General features: G+C 35.0%; 1 protein-coding gene across 1 annotated transcript in view; it reads right to left on the reverse strand.

Moving 5' to 3' along the window:
* The window catches only part of GBE1 (1,4-alpha-glucan branching enzyme 1), a 292,212-nt gene that overhangs the window by 21,339 nt on the left and 248,740 nt on the right, over positions 1 to 22,133 (reverse strand). The window contains exons 13-14 of the mRNA XM_060010479.1: positions 17,346 to 17,530; positions 15,591 to 15,721 (exon numbers count right to left, since the gene is read on the reverse strand). Of these exons, the coding sequence (XP_059866462.1) occupies positions 15,591 to 15,721; positions 17,346 to 17,530 (316 nt within the window). The remainder of the gene's footprint in view (positions 1 to 15,590; positions 15,722 to 17,345; positions 17,531 to 22,133) is intronic.

A 22,133-nucleotide genomic window follows, 5' to 3' on the forward strand; every position in this document is an offset into this window, starting at 1 on the left:
TCACTGTAAGATACATCCCAATTGAAGACATGTTAAAATGTGAAAAAAATGTACACTTAGAATATATGAATTTGGTAAGTTATTTTTAGATCTGATTCTTTAATCAACCCACCCATAGTATTATGATTGCAATAACTTTTGGGAGTTAAGTGACCCCAGGAGAGAGAATCTGTATCAAAGGCAGAAAACAGTAGGTACGAAATTCTAAGGAACTGTGAACAAACATCTGGCAGTATAAGAACAGGTGGTAGAAAACAAAAATAATTTCATGTTTTTAACAGTCTAAAGATAACCACCCAGCACAGGACTTGCCTCAATGTTCTAACATAATGCTCCCCTTTCTATGTTTCATGGATTGAATTTTATTTATTGCCAGCCCTAATTCACAAAATCTTAGGTTATGGCTGTATAGCGTCTCAAATAGATCTGTCTCTCTATTTTATAAATATAGTTAAATTATACATCATTTATTGTCCTGAACTACAGAAATGGTCATAAATGACAACCTTTAGTTGCTCTCTCTGCTCTCTTTCCAAATATAGAAGTAGCAAAAACTTGTAATGTGTTGCTGTATGTTTTATGAATGTATGTGTGTTAGAGTGAGGCAGGTGTGTGTGTGTGTGTGTGTGTGTGTGTGTGTGTATCTGATTTAGGCATTTCTATCTTTAGCTCTGTCATCTAGAATATACGATGATTTAAAAATTCACCAATGGAAATGGAAATGATATTTTCATTATTTGTTTGAAACTATTATAGGGCGATGGACATTTATGAGTATATTACTTTCAATAGACAATATCCATTTAGTTTTTTGCTCTACCTAACTTTAATTTAAAAAAAAAACTCCCCCAATATTATACTATTTCTAAAATAAAATTAAAAGAGGGTAAAATAAAAATAAATAGGAAATTTACTACTGAATGTAGTCAAAGTATATTTTAAATATAATGAAAGGCAAGTGGAAATTCCCTTTAAGGGTACAATATATTTTTTAAAATTTTTATTAGTTTACATTAAAATTTTATTGTCCTTGAAAAAAGCAACAACTTCAATGCATGAGCTACACGTGCATTCAAGTTTGTGAACAATGTTTTCATTAAAAGTTTAAATGACAACCACATGTTTTAATTAAGTGAAAAACAAAAGTATATTTCTAGTATAATTTAGAATGTGCTTGTTTCATCAGTAGGTTTCTGATTTTAGCCTAAAAAATAAACTCCAACTCCTGCAAGCTTACTTCCTTAACTATACATTCTTAGAAATTGTACAATGCAGAGTAACAATAAAGTAAACTCAAAGGACGAGGGGGTCAAATATAATCTACCATGTTAATTAACGGATTGCTATGCTTTTTGAAATGCATTTTCAAGCAAATTATTAGTTCATTCTTAGGCACCAAATTGAATAATATAAAATATTGAGCACTACATATTTCTCTATGCAAATAGAAATATTATTCTAAATACTTAACAGAATTCTTTGACTAACCTAATTAGGAACTTTTCTTTGTCCTAGAAGATTATATAACTTGAACTAAAAAATGTCACTGTTTCTCAGTAACTCAAGAAAGGAAAATAAGGAAAAAATATGCCCACACTTCTAGACTAACCTCCCTCTAAAACTGTTGGTCTTTGTCTGTGACATTAAAGATTATTACCCAAAGAACTTATAAATTCAATTATTTGATGAAGCAATAGCAATTATTTAGAACTGCAAAAGAAAAAACAACCAATTTTTATACATCTTTTAAACACATACTTTGTCATAAAAATGAGTTTTGACCATGCAGATGCAACATTTTTTACAAACATATTGTGCTTGTGCTTTTGAACTCAAAATAATTTTGACATAGGCTATAAAGAAACGTCTTCACCCAAACTTACTCTAATACATCCTTTAATAGAGTCCTATGCAATGTATATATAAATGGAAAATATAATTGGAACCTTCAAAGTTCCTGAAAAATAACGACAATTAGCGTAAGCATCATCTAAGCTATTTCATGCAGACAGACAAGAATAGGAGAAAGCATCCTAAAACAGTAAAATACAGTGGGTGCATGGCTTTGGGGTCCAACAATTGCATTCTAAACTCGATTCTGCCAATTACCAACTGTGTGTCTTCCAGCAAGTTACTGAATTTCCTGGAGGCTCAGTTTCTCACTGGTAAAATGGAGGTAATATATCAGAGGGTTGCTGCAAGGATTCACAGAAGCAATGTACATCAAGTGCTTAACACAGTGCCCAGTGCTGGGAAAAATGCTCAAGTTATTAGCTGCTCTTTATATTATTATTATAGACCTTGGACCATTTAAACTGCTGTCTAAAGTGATGAAAAATGTAAAAGTAGGTTGATTTACTTTCTTACTTTTTACGCCCAACTTGGCCTTTGCTTCCTTTGTGACCTTTTTTTCCATTCCTTTCTCCCATGTCTTTGTTCTCACTAGAATCTAAACACTTTTCCTGTTATTTAAACAAGCTGAACATTGAAGTTTGATTGGACAGTACATTGAACTATTTGAGGACTACACACTTTTTAAAATTTTATGATTTTTTTTTTTTTTTTTGTGGTACGTGGGCCTCTCACTGTTGTGGCCTCTCCCGTTGCGCAGCACAGGCTCTGGACGCGCAGGCTCAGCGGCCATGGCTCACTGCCCCAGCCGCTCCGCGGCATGTGGGATCTTCCCGGACCGGGGCACAAACCCGTGTCCCCTGCATCGGCAGGCGGACTCTCAACCACTGCGCCACCAGGGAAGCCCTAACATTTTATGGATTTTTAAAAATGCTCCTCATGCTTCTGAGAAAGATTGAGAAGCCTACTCTGAACATCCTAACTGAAAATTAAACACTTCCCCACACGCTCTTGCATTTGTCCTGATTTTTCAACACAGCATTATCAACTTTTATCATCCTATAAATTTAATTATTATATTTTCTCTCTTCCTTTAATTAAAATAAACCTCTATAAGAGAAATATGTCTTTCCCCATCCCCCCTCTTCCCCTCTACCTGGGACCTAGATTAGTACCTGGAATATTTATTGAGTGGATCTTCTTTTCATTATTTTCCTATGGTAGTATCCTCCTTGGGTTTTGATCTATGCATGCTCTTGCTAAACTTTAAGAAATAATTTAACACTACTTTAGTCATAAAAGAACAACCTTGATTTTCTTCCCTCATTTTATAGAGTTAATATTCCAGATCCGTACAATGTAACGTCTAACACAATCCCATTTCATTATCTATAAAGTTTTACTTGGACATTTTAAAAGATTTTTTTCCTTCTTTCTGGAACAGTCACAACAGTTAAACAGATGCATGTCAGCTTGAAGCAATTAATTCTCAAGTGAATAACTCTGATTGGTATGAGCCCTGGAGACAGACATTTTATATAATTCTTAGTTGAAGTGGATAAATGATTACATGTTTACTAAAGTCGACATATACTCAAAGACTTGTATTTTCAACTTGACTGCTTAGCCTTCTTTATACAGATGACTGAAGTTAAGCATTGAACATCAAAATGACTGTGAAAAATCATATATATATGATTTTATACATAATTTGGCAAGGCCAGGATAGGCACTTAGGTATAATATTTTCTACACTCTACCACCATCTGCCAGTTAAAGTCTGCAAAGTAAATGAACATTAAAATACTTAAACATTTGAAAGCTTACTCTTTTAGTGTTGGTAGTAGAAACATCCTTTTTCTTTATTTGAAGTCAAAATTTATTAGGAGTAATGGATAGTCTATATTCTTCTTTCTCTTTTAACTTTTAAGACCAAATAGAAAATCTAATACTTTAGGGCTTACTCAGTGCTTCAGAAAGGTAAATGAGAAGGGGCTGAGCTAGCTTTCCTTGAGAAACTGTCAAGTAAAGCTTACAGGAGTATGTGTGTATGTGTGTGTGTGTGTGTGTGTGTGTGTGCGCGCACACATGCATCATTACTCCCAGTCATTCCTGAGCACTTCTGGGCACACAGTCAGTAACTATCAAAACTTTACCTAGGTTGATGATTGTGAGGAAAAAGATTCAAAGTAAACATTTCTCCACAGGCACCAAAAAAATTGAGTGAGAGAGCTTTAAACACACATACACATGTGATTGTTAACATATATTTTTTCCAGGGGTATAATAAATCTAGTATAGTAGTTTGCAATTATCTTGAAAACAATCATATTGGTTTAATCTTACTAGGTAGATGTGGAAAAGAATTACACAAGAAAAGAGTAAAGCTGCTAAGTTATTTCTGAAAAGTGCATTTTTGTACAATTCAAAACAAAATGAACCAATGTTTTGGCTATGATAGTCAAATATAAAGATTTACGTAATTGAAATGAGCAAAAATTCTGGCACATTTTGGATCAAATTCTATGTAGACTTAATTATTTATTTTTATAGTTATTTCACAAATGTTGAGTTTTATTTAGACTATCCAAATATTATTAAAATTCCAAAGTGATGTGACTACTATGGTCATAAAAGAGTTAACCAAATCCAGTAAGACAATTCTGTATATCCCTTAGGTAAGTTGTCTGAAGCTGTCAACAAACAAAATATCACCAGGAATAAATTTCCTACATTCAAAATTATTAAGGCAAGAAAAGGAAATATATACAATTAAATGAAAGAAAGCTGATGATAGCAGGACGCTTCTCTTTCACCTCTTTGTAAAGTGTTCTTTATTCTATGGGATTTTTAGTCCCCAGACTCTTTATCCTCTAACATCCTTCAGCACCTAGCATGACACTTTCTCAATCTGCACTTGAAGCTGAAATATACTTAGATTTATATCCTGGTTTAACAAATATTTGAGCAGTCATCTTTTTCCTTAGAAAATCATTTTATCCCTTTAAAGTGAATATGTTTATTTTAAAAATACTCCAGCTAAATTGATCTGTGTTTGTGTCAGAAACTAGGACAGTGTAACACTGCAAAAAATGACATTTAGTCAGAGACACCATTAACTTCTACAAAGAGAAGCAGAGAAAACAAATAAAATTATAAGTAGTTAGTGAGACACACTTTACTTATTTTAATGGTGTTTCTACAGGGCAACAAAAGGTGAATTATCTGGTGCCCAAGTAAAAAACTGTGCTGAACTTACAGGAACTAGACTTAAATCACATTTATTCACTTACTAAGAATATGATCTTGTGAAAGTTATAAATCTTTCTAATGCTTATATTTAATTTGAGGATAAAAATACTTGCCTGACCCCATCACTAAGATGATGTGAGGGCAAGATGAGTCAATATAAATAAAAGTATTCATACACTGTCAAGTGTTATGCAATTTAACTTTTGGTACAAATTTGGAAACCATCTCTAAAATACATCTGATCCAACCAATTCTATTTAATTGAATAGAACCAGGTCATGCTACAGTTCTTCTATCTTTCAAAAAGCTATGATTCCAGACTGCTCAGTATTTCCTAACAGTCATTAAACATCACAAAATTTCACTTAGTGAATAGGGGAAGACCATGGTAGAAGGGGCAATTAGGGATCATCTTCACAGAGCTACAGTTGAAGTTATGAGCATGTGTGAGTTCTTCAAGGGAAAAGAGCAAGAAAAAAGAATAAATGATTGGGTTTGGATCTGAGGGGAAAAAAGACAACACAAAGAGTGATTAGAGAAGAAAGGGAAATCAAGATAGTGGTGCAGCATGTGGAGAAAGTGGAGGTAAGGAAGAAAGGTGGGCCAATGGCACAAGAATGAGGAAAAGATATAGCAGGGAGCAGAAGACTTTACGACCATCGCAGCTAACAGGTACTGAGCTTATAGTATGTGCTGGACACTGTTGCCAAGCCTTTCACATGCCATCAATTCATTTAATTCTGACAATAATTCTACAAGTAGGTGTTTTAAAAATGAGAAAACTAGGAAACAAAGAAATTACTTTCATGAGTAAGTGGAAGAGATGGAACTTGAACTCTCAGATGGTCTTATTCCAGAGCTAATGCTCTTAACCACTATCCTAGGAAAAAGAGCAAATTTCTCAATGTTTACAAATATAAGACCCAGAAATACCTACTGCCATACAAGTTACATGAGCCTTTGTGAGATAAGAATGTTAGGGTAAGAGAACAAACTGAAGAAAGGAATGTGTCAGAATCAGAAAAGAATGCTACCACAGAGAAACTTACTTTCCTTTTGTTTTCCTCAGGCTGAACAAAAAGGAAGAGCATTAGAAGGGAAGGTAGTAGAGTGAAATTGACTATTTCCCTAAGTAATAAAGAGCTTATGGGGAAAAAAATTACAGTAATGGTTATAATTTTACAGACAAAGAAAATAATCTTCTGTTTAAATTAATGTTCCTATCATAAATGTTAATTGTGTGCCAATAAAAGATAATATGACTGCACTTAAGTTATATATTAAATAATTTTACTTAATAACATAATAAAGAATGCTTTCCTTATTCAACAGTTGGTATCATGTAACTACCGAAAGGATTAATTAGTTCCACAGATAAATTTCACAAATAAAATAGGGATTAATTAGGCATTTTGCCATCATTTAGGATAAGAGATACCACATTAATAGAATTAGAGATGGTTCTTACACATGGTTATAACTGAAACCACTGTTTCCAAGAACACATTGTTCATGGCTTTACTTTTTCCACTTTTCTCTGGAGAGACACAACTTTCTTTTGGTTGTAGCACCCATATATCCTTAAGAGCCCTTAAACATTTATAATGAACCAGTAATTAGATAATGGCTTAATTTTAAGAAATCTTCTGGAATATTCAGGTACCATTTTCAAATATAGATGAAACACTGAGCCCTCAATTTGACCCTGTGAGATTCTGTGAGAGTTAGAACAGCTTAACAGAAAATGATGAAAATAAAAATATCTCACTTATAGAAGATCCAAACAGCTTTCTCGTAGGCAGGAGATGTTCACTGAAAAAAAAAATAAAAGGGGGGGTGGTGGGCTAATTTCTACAGAGATGCAGAAGGAAAAAGTAATTTAACATTCAATATATTAGAAATTTATTTTAGATACTGAATGCTCTATTTTAAAAAAGCTGGCATCAGATATAAAGGTGATATGTATAATTTATTTTTCAAAATAAAAGAGAAAAATCTGTTCTGGACTAATTAAATAAAGGACAATTTAAAAAGAAAGTTTAGATATGAAATCTTTCAGGCCAGTGTTTTCATTGTGGATTTTTCCTTCCTCTACAGTTTGCAATGCTATTCCCTAGGAAAGGAAAAAGTTTACTAAATGAGACAGTGAATGTAAAGTGCTTGCAGCATGCAAAGCATATGTTTGTAAATAGATGGTAGGTCTTATTATGAAAGTTTGTTCAGCAAGTATTCTGACAGCAGATTCCACAATTTTAAATTCTACAAAATCATGATGTATGTTATTGATAATATTTTATCAATTTTTCCTTTCTACCATTTAATTAAACATCTGCTCTAAGGGAAAAGCAATAGATTATAGAAATCTCTGTGTTTTAATTACTTAATTTTGAACAACTTTAAGGGCTCTTCCACCATTAGGAAACTGTATCCTCCATCTATCCAGCCATCCATCCATACATCCATCCATCCATCAATCAACAATTTAGCTTTTGTTTACCTAATATATTCCAAGTAAAGATATAATTGTTAATATACGAAAGACAGTCTTACCATGTATCTTGGAGTCAATTGCCATATAATAGTACCTCTTTTCACAAATTGGTAAAAATACTTATGCTAGGAACAAATGTTTTCCTCCCATTAATGACACAACTAGTAGGTGAGAATGTCCTGTTTTTATAGCATACAATAATATTTCTGATTTCTGTTTTTCCCAGAAAGACAAGAAATACAGGAGAGAAATCTTGACTGAGCTATTGTTAGATGAATTTCTGGAACCAGAGGAGACTATCACTGAGCAACTGAGCTATGAACCAAAATCAGAAATGCTGTTGAATGACACTGAATAGCACTCAGCTATTAAAAAAAAAAAAACTAAAAACGTTTGTGTGTAGTAAGGGCCCACTCATTATTCATTACTACCTATAGTCTTATGAATATATATTAAACCAATCTAAAAGTGTTACAGCAGTTGCAAAATATTTTCCTTACTTTGTGATTCATCTCAAATTCCTGAGTAGAAAATGAAGCTAAATCATAGGCTCTTTATTGCCAGTGGAGGTGGGGGGTACACGTTTGTCATTATCATTACATCACAGGGGTTTTTGGACAGTGTTTAACAATGAAAAATTACCAAAAGTACCTCTAGGTAATGAGGTAATGTTTAAAAGTATTACTTTCACCTTGAAACTAAAGAAGGCTAACCAAGGTCATGAGTGTACATCCATTTTGAAGCTACAGAAACAAAAGGAGGACTTACGTTAAATATAAAATTGTTAGTAGGATTACCTGTCCCCATTCGCATAAAAAGAGCTTCATCACTAAATGGACACAGAGTAAAAGCGCTTTTGTGCTCTCTCTCTCTCACACATATGCGCATGAGGAAAAGAAACATGCTTGCATCTGTTCAAAGTCACTATGTAGATCTTTTATGAGAAACCCTTGGACTTGTTTTTTTTTCTTCCTTTAATTTTTTACCAAAACATCTAAGCCTGGAAAACTAAAAAGTTAAGCTCTACATTTTTAGTCCAGAAATTAACCTTTACATATAAAATCTTGATAGAATGTGGCAACTAGCTAATCCTAAATTAAGTCCTTTGTTTTTATTTGCTGCATAAAGCCTAGATTCTAACAAACACAGACTGTTACATAACCACGCTTCAAAGGCTTCTGTAAACTAAGCAACTCACAACAACATCTCTGCCTTCGGCGATCACACTTCAGTGAATCATCCAAGTGACCTTATATGCTCATAAGAAACTCTGTGTGCAGGTTGCAAATGTCAGTGTCTGAATTTACATTTTAAAAAGTACATCTTTCAGCAGTTTAATGAAAATATTGCAAAGATCTTGAGTCAAATCCAACTATTTACTCATCCGTTCCCTTAGCTTTAAATATTTTTGGCCTGGATTCACATATTCTTCACAAGCTATAATTTATGACGATTCCTCTTAACATTTCAATATCGTAAGAGTTTGAAAAGCCATTTGGAAAGGGGGCTGTAATAACACTATTATTCTCACCCCACCTCAAAAGCATGCTGACAAATAATTTGAAAACGTTTGTTACTAGTGTTATTTACGCTCTCAGAGTGATAAGAATCTGTACATACCAAGACACATACCTTATAAATGAGCTGTGAGGGCTTAACATTCACATAAATATTTTACAGTAAACTTAATTGATGTGAAGCATCAGAAGGTTTCACTTTGAGCAAAGAACTACGGCACATTTATATTCTCCAGAATGCAGAGAAATCACAATAATTGACCTGAAGCAATTACTTCATGTTTTGCTTTAAAAAATATATATTTTTTAGTTTTTTCTTTTGGATGATGGCGACAGGGGTCACGAGGAAGAATATGTGGGGAAAAATTTGTAGAGCGTGATGGTGAGGTACTGAGGGAACCTGACGAGACTGAAGTCTGTGCCATGAAATTGTGTATAATTTTCTCATGCTACCTATTTTCCCAGAACTATAGCAAAATCCTTTTGAACATTACAGAAATAAGTCATCATCTCTAATACCACTATTGCTACCACCAGCAACTAAATGTACGCACCCATGAATGGCAGAAAGGGGCACCGTGGTCTAATAGAAAGAACATGGGCTTTGTAACACACTGCTCAACCTTCACCAGCCTGTGCTGGAGGGAAGTTGAAGAGTTACTTAAAGGCCTAGTTTCCTGATCTGGTCACATGAATCTAATACAACCTACCTTACGGGGCACCTGGGAATGTTAAGCTACATACTTAATAAAAATGGCTAGCAAACAGAAGGTCCTCAAAAGAGGGACCCTTCACCCATGCTCTCCCCTACGTCACTCAAAATGAGGCAGCATCATTTGTTTTATTCAAAATGGATTAGAAAGAGTAGTTTGTCCTTAGGGGCTCAGCAATTTTCCTTTTGATTCAATGCTGATTTGATAATGGTCTAAGTGAAGAAATGTGACCACAGAAATACAATAATGATTCTGATACTATAAAGGGCATTATGTTTCTTGCTTTCTCTCCAGCTAAACAATGTAAAATCATAAGCAAATACACCACATCAGGAGAATGCATTTTATCTTCCTGAGCATGTAACCTGCCAGTACATTGGGTCTCAGTTCTGCATCACCCACATTGCTATCCACTGTAGGAAAGAACGCTGGTGATTATTACACTGCAGATTAGTGGCTAAAAAGACAAATGGGAGACAGTGCCCAGGCAAAGGGTTTTTATTGTTGCTATTTCTTGTTTTCTAGAATATGGCTACAGATTCCTTTTGTAGAAATAATACGATGTCCTTTAGCAATCACCGTGAAGACCAGGTTCAAAACCTTAGTAATACAAAGCAGACAACCCTCTCAGCTTTCCAAATTTATCATCTTATTTTGAAGTGACAGCTAAAAGCATCCTTAAAGTGTTGCTTCTATTCTGCCTGGCATTGCCCCCAAAATAGCTCCCCTTACAACAGTTTCTTGGGAAGACAGTCAGCACATATGCTACACAGATCTGAGTGAAAGTTGATGTCTTGCTATTTGATATACAGGATACACAGGTTAAAAAAATGGAACTGCGCAAGAATTCAGACATGCTGCCTATTGCAGGTTTATATTTCATAGTGACAGAGGAAGTTCAAATGACTTCTTTAGAAACTTTAAATTTGTTCTGGTACCAAATCTTGCTTTTCTGGGAATTAAAAATTTGATGAATTTCCTGACTTGATTAATACATCCAATCTTGCCTCTGTGGATCCTTCACAGAGAAAAATCTGTATTCAATTCACTGGCTCAGTAGTTGGAAATACCAGTGTCATAGAAGAACACTTTGGTAAAGTCAGAAACTACAGCATAGAAATCCCAATGTTTTCGTACTTTCTATACCTGAAATGATTCTATAATGCTGAACTACAATGTTGTTTAAAGGTATAAGAACAAAGTCAGAAAGATGAAAGACCAAAAAGAAATGAGACTTGTAAAATGCTAAGGATAGTAAAAAGGACTGTTAAAGCTAAGCTAGAAACAACAAGAATCTGAAAGAAGAGATCTATCTATTGCTTAGGGGAGATGGTATGATCATAACATTAATACTCTCGTGCTCTTTTATCTTCTCTATTAATAGTTTAGAGACAAAAAAAAATAGTTTAGAGACAAAAAATAATGTTTTTTATGTTCAATGTTAAATTTGGGATTTTAGTTAAAGTAGCTGAATAAATAAAGAATAAGGGAGATAGGACACATAAAGATAGGACACATAAAGAAAAGCTAAAGCTTTTTATTTGAAAGTGAATACAGTATGAGTGAAAAATGTGATGGCTGCCAGAAAAGCTGATGTAACTTTAACTCCATTAATGAGACAGCAGTCTCAAGATAAGAGGAGGTAATGGGGCACTCAATATCATACTTGCCAGACCATATCTGGAATATTCTGCTGTTAGTTCTGGAGACACAATGAAGAGGAGTGTGAACAATGCTCGGTGGATTTTGATAAGAGAGACATGATGGTAACAGGTCTGGAAAGTATCACAAGAATCTATTAAAGAAACCAGAGGTATATTTGGTCTGGAAGAGGGTAGACTAAGGAGAGGTGGTACTGTGAGGAACAAGTTAAATGCCTTTTTGATTTGAATAGCTGGCATATAGAACAGGCATTGGCCCCAGAGTACAGAATTAATGCACTTACATTTAAGGCTATATTAAAAACAAACAAACAAACTTGAATTGTTTACCTTGTGAAATAGTGAGATTCCTAAGATGGAAAGTGTTCTAATGACTGCTATGATTTGTGGAGGAGTATATAGGTGGGATTTCTGCACCAAACTGGGTCATTGGAGTATAAAGCATTTCAAACACCGGAAGTTTTTATGATTTCAAGCTAGGAGTTAGGGCTGGCAGTAGTAATATAGCTAATTAGAAAATATGGTTTAAGGTATGTTGGAAATGCTCTACTGCCTTCCTTTCCTCAAAAAAAAAACACATCCTCATTATAAAAAAAAATATTCTACTAGATATCTAGTCCATTAGGTCTTCCATACTTTTGAGTATTCAAAGAGACTGTTATTAAAATGCAAATGTCCTTGGAGGAAGCAATAACATATGGGAATTAGTTACAGCTTGTTTACAGAAAGACAGGAATGAGAAAGGCAGCAAGAGTAAATAAGGTCCAAGTGGGCACAAGTCTGTAGAAGACAAAATCCTTGTAGTAAAAGAACCAAACAATATTTCTTCAAGGTTCTCTTAGAGACGCAACAGATGACTAAGGCTGCAACTATGACTTCTATAAAGATATGGCCCAATTTCCCAAGATCTGTATATCATTACAACATTTAATGAGTACATTTTCTGAAATGAGTCATTAATATAAAGCATTCAGTATTTATCAGTATAGAAATTTTCTGTATAACAGGTGCCTATGGGCATTTAAACAAATGGCTAAATTTCGAAAGATTCAATTTGTGGCAAGGTTTACCAAAACCAAACTAGACTTTCATGTACAGTGTAACTTTGTATCATTAAACAAAATTAACTTTTGGGGTGAATTTTACTTAGTAAAATATACTATGTTATTATATATATTTTCATTTAATAATATTGTTAAATTACACAGACTTCAGATAGGGGATCAATGTAGCTTGAGCCAAGATTTTTCTCCTAGACATCATCATTGAAATTCCATGTATTTCCATTTGTCAGTGATGCTAAATTAAGTTCATATTTTCTATTCCCCAAACTGGTTACTCCTCCTCCTTGCTTTGCTATCCTCAGTAATAATGCTACTACCATTCTTCTCACTCTTCAAAGTGAAACCTTGTATCTTCTTTTCTACATACAACCCGTGTCCAAACAATTGCTGAGTCCTTTCACTGCAAGAAAGTGCTTCATATACCTCTTTCTATCCTATGGACATTACTTTAGTTCATACCCTAATTCTCCTTTATGTGTACTTGAATTTTTCATAATTGATACCTGTACTTCCAACCTCTCTCCTCATAAAAGCTCTCTAACACCCTGGGTACATGAGAACTTTTCCAAATGCATACATTCTTATCAAGTAGCTCCCTAGCCCAAACCCTTCAGTGACTCACTATGAAACTATAGAAAAAAAGCCTAAACTAATTAATAAGGCATTAAAATATTCTATTATGTGATGGCAATCTGTCTTTTCAGTTTTATCTCTGAGTACTTTTCCTTCTGGTCCTCATTCTCCAGTTAATCTATGGTACTATCCATTATCTAAGGATAGTCTCTGATTTCCAACAGCTTGAACGGCCTTCCTCAATTTTTTCTACAATTTTATCCATTTCTCAAGGTCCACGCTTAAAGGTCTTTTCTTAATCAATCCATCAGTCCACCAATCATCTCTCTCTCTCTCCTCCCCGATCCAGGCTTAAAAGTCTTTTCCTTTTCAATCAATCAATTAATCAATCTCTGTTTCTTTCTCTCTCTCTCTCTCATATTTATTTATTTTTCTTTTACTTATCCTCTGTTAAACATGAGGATAAGTTTGTGGAACATTCCTGCCCCATCCCCTTTACTGCATTATGCCTTACATCCTAAATTGATTTTGTACGTCTCTTCTTCCCCACCTAGGGTCAAGGGCAGTACTTAACTAACAAACACTGCAATAGATCACAAGTGTTCTGCAATTGCATTTTGATCTGATAAAAATCAAAATTATGTCTTGATTATATGACATTATTAGATATAGCAGGATTTAGTCTAGGGGTATTACTTTTAGCAGTTTGTAGCTGAGAAGGCTTATGTATGAGTTGCTACATGTCTAGCATCTGTTTGCATTTCTTCATGGAGATGGTGAGAACATTTGCCTCCTGAACAGTACAGCTCTTCTTTAGTGCAGACAACCTCATTACACTGATTTCCATTATCTGAGCATTCTCTGTATTAACTGGGGGGCATATTTAGGCTATTAGTCACAGCAGTAGCCTTCCCTCCCAAATGCTCTGATGTCCTGTGGGATGGTGATCTGGGAGGGTTGGGGTAGAAGACAGGGAACATCTTTCACGACCCTCAATGTCACTGAGCAGCACAGATGCCACAGGCTACTTATCAGATAGTATGGCCCTTTACTCCTAACTGCCAAGAAACATTCTGTCTGGGCAGCCACTTCACCAAGGAGGCCACTTCCTGGAGACTCAGGGGTAATTCCTGATTAAGCTACTAATGATGATAGCATTCTCCTCCCTAGACACCTCTCTGGGGATATGTGACTGAATTCTGGTCAATGGGATACAAAAGGAAATTTCCTAAAGTGACTTCATTCTTGAAAAAAGACACAAATCTCTTTGCCTTTTGTTGTGTCTGAAGGTGACATTTGGAACCATGGCTGTTGTCTTGCAACTCTACCAGGTGCCAGCCTTTGGACACTGCTGGCACCCTGAGAGTTAAAAGCAGAAAGGCCAATGGACCAGGGAACTTGATGATATTGTCACAGTGCTGGGGTCCCCCTACCTCAGGGCTTTCATTGTTTGGCAAAATGCATTTTCCTTATTGTTTGAGCCAGTCAAAAAGGGGGTTTCTCTTACTGTAGCTAGAGACACCCTGACACGTAGGACTTCATGTTGGCGTCCGGCATCTCACTCAGGTGGCTGACATTAATCATTGTTAGGGCTTCAGGGGAAGAACACATTATTTCTACTGCCTGTTTAAAAATCTGTGCTGGTTTGTTGCTAGATCCTGAATCTGTCACTTTTTTTCCATGGATTGGGTAAGCCATAATCTCTTTAAAATACACAGCAGGTTTCACTTTGTCACAATGATCACACTTACAATTATTAATGTTTGTCTTCTTCACTAGTTTAAAAGCTCGATGAGGGCAGTGACTGAATCTGCCAGGAAAATTCCTGTACTTCCAGCACCTAGCACAGGGCTGGCATGCAGGTGTTCAATAGATAGATGCTTAGTAAATATCTGTGAAATGAATGAATGGATGAGTAAATGAATGTTCAGACTATATCAAAACATTTTCCCTATTATTTCCTTTGCTTCCACCTCCCATGCCCTGATTCCTTACCAATTCAGGCCCACAAAAGCGAGCTATGTCTTGTATTTTAGGAGACGGGAAAAAGAAAGGGGAAGGAAGCTATCTTTACAGCTACTGTCTACTTGCTCACTCAGTGGAGAAGGGGAAAGGAGACAATTCTCAGGGGCAACTTACAAAATATTTTCATAAAGAGAAACAACAATTATCTCCTATACTATTAATAGTATATTAATAGTACATTAATCCTATACTACATATTGGATTAAAATATTACTTAAGAAAATATTAAAAATCATACTTTTTAGAGCCAGAATGGAGTTTAGGGTTAACTTAGTGTACCTGAATTAAGCAAAGATTTATCAACTATTTTAAGTCCCTCATTTTTCAGATGAAGAAACTGAGAGCTACCGTCACCAAGATCAGCATTAGTTTTTCTGACGCTCTATGATGCAATAAAAAAACTGAATGCAGACAGTCATATTCATTGGCAACAAAAAGGATATTTTCCTGGCACTGTCGTTCCAAGTCGGTAATCAGTGTAGCTGTTGCTTGGATGAAAGTTGAAAACGAAAAGAAGGCCTGCTCTCTCAAAAGCAATGATCTTATTGGTTTCATGCTGTTCACTAACATAAGCCTGCAAGAATTAAAACACATAATACATTTAAATAATACCCAGATGCTGCTACAAGTAAATTCTTTACAAAAAAGTTGTTTTTGTCTTTATTAACAGCCTTGTTAGTTATTAAGCCAAAAATGAAAATTCTAGCATGTTATATTTTTTGAACATGTTGCAATCATGCCCTATCAAACTCTAGGCCAACAGCAGTCTCAAAAAATTGCTTAAGGAGTATAAAAGCTCACCAGCAACTTGCCAACTTCAAACAAAGCACAGACAGAGGATTAGGGTTTTGGCTTAGGTTTTAGCTAAAAATATAGCACCTGTGCTATACATAAAGCATGTGTGTGTGTGTGTGTGTGTGTGTGTGTGTGTGTGTGTGTGTGTGTGTGTATTAGATCTACTTATAAGTGAATTTTCTTTAAGACTTTTGTTTTACTCCTTAATGAGGTAAGGTATATAAAATTACTTTTCAAAATATGATGTAACATTGTTATTATATCCAGATTTCTGAAGTTGTAGTTTTCTGAAAAACTTTACATTATTGCACGACTTTGTCAGATTCAAAAACAACCAAGAGTCCTTCACAGTATACTTTTTTTTTTGCCTAATAATAGAGAAAGTCTGAAAAGGAATTACAACATCTACAAGCTCTCTTATTTTATACACCACATTTTACAGTAGGTAGTGAGAAGGCTTTGTTTTCTCAACCCTACCCTCTTCCAGCCCCAGCTTTGATAGGACTTTTTCCATGCACGTCAGCAGCGCCACTCTTGGTAATTTAGAAATGTGAGCTAAGGCTCTAGAGCAAACAGCATGCCTTTTGGTATTCAACATTGTTCCTATTGAAAAGGCGCATCATTTTGCTCTCTCTTCTGGAAACAGCACTACTAATAAATGCGATTAGGGCATTTGTGTCATGTAGCCAATCTTACTGAAAATATAAGTACCTTTGTCCAACCATTAAAAAAAAAATCAGAGACACCAAAGTAAAAACACATCAACAGTAATTTCAAACAGCACCAGTAGAAAGTAAATGGATTATAAGTAACACATATTATATGCTAATTTTTGCAAGAGAAAAAAAAAACACCGTATAAAATCTGAACCTGTTAATTACATTTTCTAAAACTTATTGAAAACTGAGACTTTTTCAGGCTCATGAAAAATACAAAACAGCATGGAGGTATAATGGCATCTATTGAAATGACAAGTTAGAGACCAGTAAAGGAAGGAAAAAAAAAGGAATAAAGAAATCTCCATGTTGTCAAAGCAGTTTCTTTATGACAGCATAATTATTTATATAAAGAAAAATAGTCAAAACAATTAAGATATTTCCACAGCAATTTCCAAAGTGGATGCCATGCAGAGCTTTTGTCATTTATTTTAACCAACTGAAATAAAAATTACTAAATTTAAACAACAACGACAAGCTAACCAGGAATGTAAGCAGGGAATTATGTTTAAGATTTTCATTATCTATTGGGGAGACTTCAGTAACATGTTTTGACAACCTGAAGTATGTCACAGGGCACTACACACTGAATAATAAAATGCTGTTTAAAAGATCTGCATATAGATTTAAATCAATTGCCATTCTAAGCATGTGACTAAAACATAACATTTAGAGTAAAGAGCTTACCTGTGGAGCTGAAAGCCAATGACATCTTTCTTCCAATTTATTCATATCCCTGTCAAAGTTATTTAGGAACTTATAGCGGAGAAGGTCATCATCAGTTAAATGAAACTGCCTTCTTGCATAATGGTAGCTCTCATTATTTCCTTTCCTTGGGAAGTCTAACCATTCAGGATGCCCAAATTCATTACCTGCATTTGAAAACAAACATAAACATCACCCGGTAATATTAGCATTTCTTATTAAGATGACTAAATAATTGTATGTTTTAAAGTCTTTGAAATCAGTTTAGGTTATAATTTACTATAGCTGTGCCCTATAAATGATGCACAGCCCTGGCTTAGAAACAGCATAGTCTAGCATTCAGTACCAGCAGCATTTGGACTCAAAAGCCCAGGGCACAGTTGTAGCCTGGTCACACATTCCTTGTTCTACATCTCATTTTCCTCATGCACAAACTGAGAACAGTATCTCTGTCATACTTATTTCATCTCTGAAATAATCTCTGAAATCTCGGAGTAATTTTTGAGATCTCTATTTCTATAATCTCTGAAACCTGTACAACGCTTTGCAATTTCTAAAGGCTGTATGTACATTATTTTTTGATCCTCGAAGGAACTCTCTATAATATCCATTTCACAGATGAGAAATCCAAAACTCTAGACAGTTAAGGGATTTGCCCAACCTCACATGGATAATAACTAGAAAAGCAACCATTAAAATTTAGTTCTTCTCATTAAAATCCAAAGTTCTTTCTACCTCATCACATCAGGCAAGTACGTTTTAAACTTCAGGTGCTACAGAAACCCAAGTCATCACTTTTATTATTCATTTTCCCCATCCCTTTCTCAGATCCATGTGCCACCATTAGATGTATATCTTTAATTTAAATGTGTGTGTGTGTGTGTGTGTGTGTGTGTGTGTGTGTGTGTGTGTGTGTTTACGGCTGGGACACTTCGTTGGGAACCCATTTGATATTATTTCTCATTATAATGATGAGAACCAGAAACCTGATACACTTTAAACATGAAATAAAATAATAACACCTACATATTATACATTCTTCCTTCTGAAAATCAAATTTAGATATTAGTGGTCTAATAGACTGGCTCCTATTGTTTTTCCCAGGTTAGATTTCTATTTTATGGCTTCTTTTTTTTCTCCTAAAAATTAAACACTACTTTCCAAAATTTACTTACATTTGCCACTTTAATTAAGCTGCAATTTTCTAAGCCACAGGTTTCTCCTTTGAGTTGGAAAGTACCGTAGCTGATACAAGTGTGTCCTACTTTAAAGTAAATAGTTGCTAAGTGAAGTAAGTCAGACAGAAAAAGACAAATACCGTATGATCTGATAGGTGGAGTCTAAAAACAACAATAACAACAACCAACCAGCAAACAAAAAACAAGCGCTTGGAGACAGAGAACAGACCAGTAGTTGCCTGAGGTAGGGGTGAGGGGTTGGGCAAATGGGTGAAGAGGGTCAAAAGACATAAATTTCCAGTTATAAAATGAAAATTAAAAAATGTGGGGATGTAATGTACAGCATGGTGACTATAGTTGATAATACGGCATTGCATATTTGAAAGTTAGCTAGGAGAGAGGATCTTGAGAGTTGTCATCACAGAAAAAAAAATTTTTGTAACTATGTAGGGTGATGGATCTTAACTGGACTGACTGGATGATCATTTTGCAATATATACAAATACTGAGTCATTGTGTTGTACATCTGAAACTAATGTAACGTTATGTCCGTTATATTTCAATAAAAAAGAAAGGCAGAAGAGAAGCTAGCATATTAATAGTCTAATAAATAAAAACTAACAAGCTATGATGTAATTCAAAATGATTTACTGTAGAGTTGCTTTAAATGGTAAACTCTGCTAAGAAACACTGCAATTTACATTTAACTTTTCAGGACTATAGTCATCAAAATAAAAATAACATCCAAATATATCTGTAGCAGCTTCATAAAAATTACAGTGTCTGCAAAACTTTTCCTTAATTTGAGTATTTCAGTCTAAACAATACTTCTTATATTGTTGTCTGCTATGTGACAGAGGAGGGAACCAGATTTCTAACTCTGTGGGCCTTTATTTACTTTATGGTGTCTTAAAGTGATATGGGAACTTCCCTCTGCTACATTTAGGAGTCCTGCCTAGGTCTGGAGCCTGATTCACATCAGCCCATAGTGAACCCATGGCATAGCTTGCTCCATCATCCATTCAACCAGCAAAAAGATGCACCTCCAGAATTGTAGTCCAGCATATTCATTGCTGATACTGAAGGTACTGTCTGGAGAAAATTGGATGTCCTAGTACTAGTGGGATTTCAACTAGTTGGGAATTTAGGAGAGACCAGAAATGCCATAGGGTAGCTAAAGTATAGTAGCCTACAAACCGGATCCAAGCTCTCTATAGGCAAAATACTTTTATTTTGGTATGACCATGAATCTCTGAGTTGACTCCAGTATTAATAAGCAATTTCTTTAGCCTTTCTGGGGGAAGACTGTTATATCACTGCCATCATGATTATCATAGTAGAATCAGCAACAAAAGCTTAATGTTGGCTTATTATTTGCCAGGCACTATTCTAAGCATTACACATGAATTAATTCATTTTCAACAACCCTGAAGTAGTTACTATTATTGTCCCAGTTTTATAGGTAAGGAAACTGAGGCACAGAGAGTTATTAAGTAGTGGGGCCTATTAGCCCAGACAGTTCGATTTTAGCACCCTCACCCTTGGTTACCACTCTCCCGTATTGCTTAGAAGCAGATACCATGGAAATACAGTGTAAACATTGACCAAATTCTCATATGTGGACAGAGATTCCAAGATAATGGAATGATGTGCAAATGTGTTGAGTGAGAAGGTGAGATGTAGTAAGGAGTTTGGTTTAGCCATGAAATAGGGCTTGTGGTAAGGAGAAGAGGTGAGACAGGCAGGATGAAGCTAGATTAGGATGGGCCTTACAATCTTTAAACCTTAAGCTACTTTTAAGTAGGGGGATGCAAAGCTCAAATGTGTTTTTATTAAAGTATCTCTGGTAAATACAATGTGGAGGAGACACTGGATATTGGAAATAGCTGAATGGTAGGAAAGCTAACATGGAATTCAAAGTATAAGATAAGAAATAACCAGGGGAGTTCCCTCGTGGTCCAGTGGACTCTGTGCCTTCCCTGCCAAGGGCCTAGTTTTGATCCCTGGTTGGGGAACTAAGATCCCACTAGTCGCACTGCGTGGCCAAAAAAAAAAAAAAAAAAAAAAAAAAAAAAAAAGAGATGACCAGATGCAGTGGGAATGGAGAAAAGAATGGCATTTTTGAGGTGGAAATAACAGGATTTGATGACTGCCTGCTGCATGGATTTTAATTCCAATGAGGACATTTATGAGAAACATGAATTTAGGCAATTGAATCTCTCCGGGACTCAGTTTCCTCATCTGTAAAATAGGATAACAAGTTTCATAAAAGCTCTTTTAAGGTTCAGACGAGGTACGTTAAGGCACTTGGTACAGGGTCTGGCGGCTAAAGCTTTCAATGTTTGGCAGCTTTTACATTACACACTCATTTCTGATGGTGCTCAGAAAAGAATGACATAAAAGCCAATAAGTGAGAGTTACTATAAACCTAAAATTTCTGGCTCCCATCATTCTGAGGAGGGAACTAACCAGCCCAACTCTGCAGCAGACACACAAGCAACCAGGATGAATTCAAGGCAGCTATTTGGCCCTTCTTCACTTGGTTTCATGGTACAAAATTATTCTTCTCTTTAAAGTGTGGAAGTTCTATGCTGATGCGTTTATTCATATATTTTATAATACAAACACATTTCCCTAAGCCAAGCATTAATGTTCTTTGAATTATCTATTTTAGATCTTAAAATGCAGAATTGACTGTGAAAGTAATTTTTCTACAAGACACCCAGATTGATAGGGCAAATCAGGTTGCTATGTTAGGAATCCCCTCTCTACACTCTTCCTTCATTATTCCCACTACATGTTCATCCTGCAACCTCTGAACAAGCTCTCAGGGGTTATTTATAGTTATACTATATATTATACACACATATATGCTATATATTGTATATATTATGCTATATAGTATATATTTTTATAGTATATGTATAGTATACAGATGATTCTATTCCACCTAAGTTGAAATTTAATCCTCAGTATGATGATCTTAGGATGTAGGACCTTTGGAAGGTGTTTAGGTCATGCGGGTAGAGCCCTTATGAAAGTGATTAGCACTTTCATAAATACTAGACTCCACTGAGCTCCCTTTCTCCTTCCACCACAAAAAGACATCACTAGAAGTCTATGACCTGGAAAAGGTCCCTCTCTCAACCATGCTGGCACTCTGATCTCAGACCCCCAGTCTCCAGAAATTGTGAGAAATAAACTTTTATTGTTTATAAGCTACCTGGTCTTTGGCATTTCATTATAGCAGCCCAAGCGAAATGACATCACTGTTTCCCTGTTGATAAATATTTTATTTATTTTTATTTCTATCTATAGCAATAGCTATATATATATATCTCTATCTATATCCATACCTATACTTATATACATATCCATCTATCTATTTATCTATCTATCTTACCTACCTACCTACCTACTTAACAACTAGTTTTTGAAAAAAGGTAGATATATTATATATTATTTTGACTTTTAATATAAACACTTTTCATGTTAATAAGTATATTATCACCATGACGGTATTCCATTTTGTACATAAAATGCAATTTTATTTAACTATTTTCCTCATGTTAGTCATTTTGGCTTTTTCTAA

This window comes from Delphinus delphis, chromosome 4 (assembly GCF_949987515.2).
Source record: "Delphinus delphis chromosome 4, mDelDel1.2, whole genome shotgun sequence".
NCBI classification, from domain to species: Eukaryota; Metazoa; Chordata; class Mammalia; order Artiodactyla; family Delphinidae; genus Delphinus; species Delphinus delphis.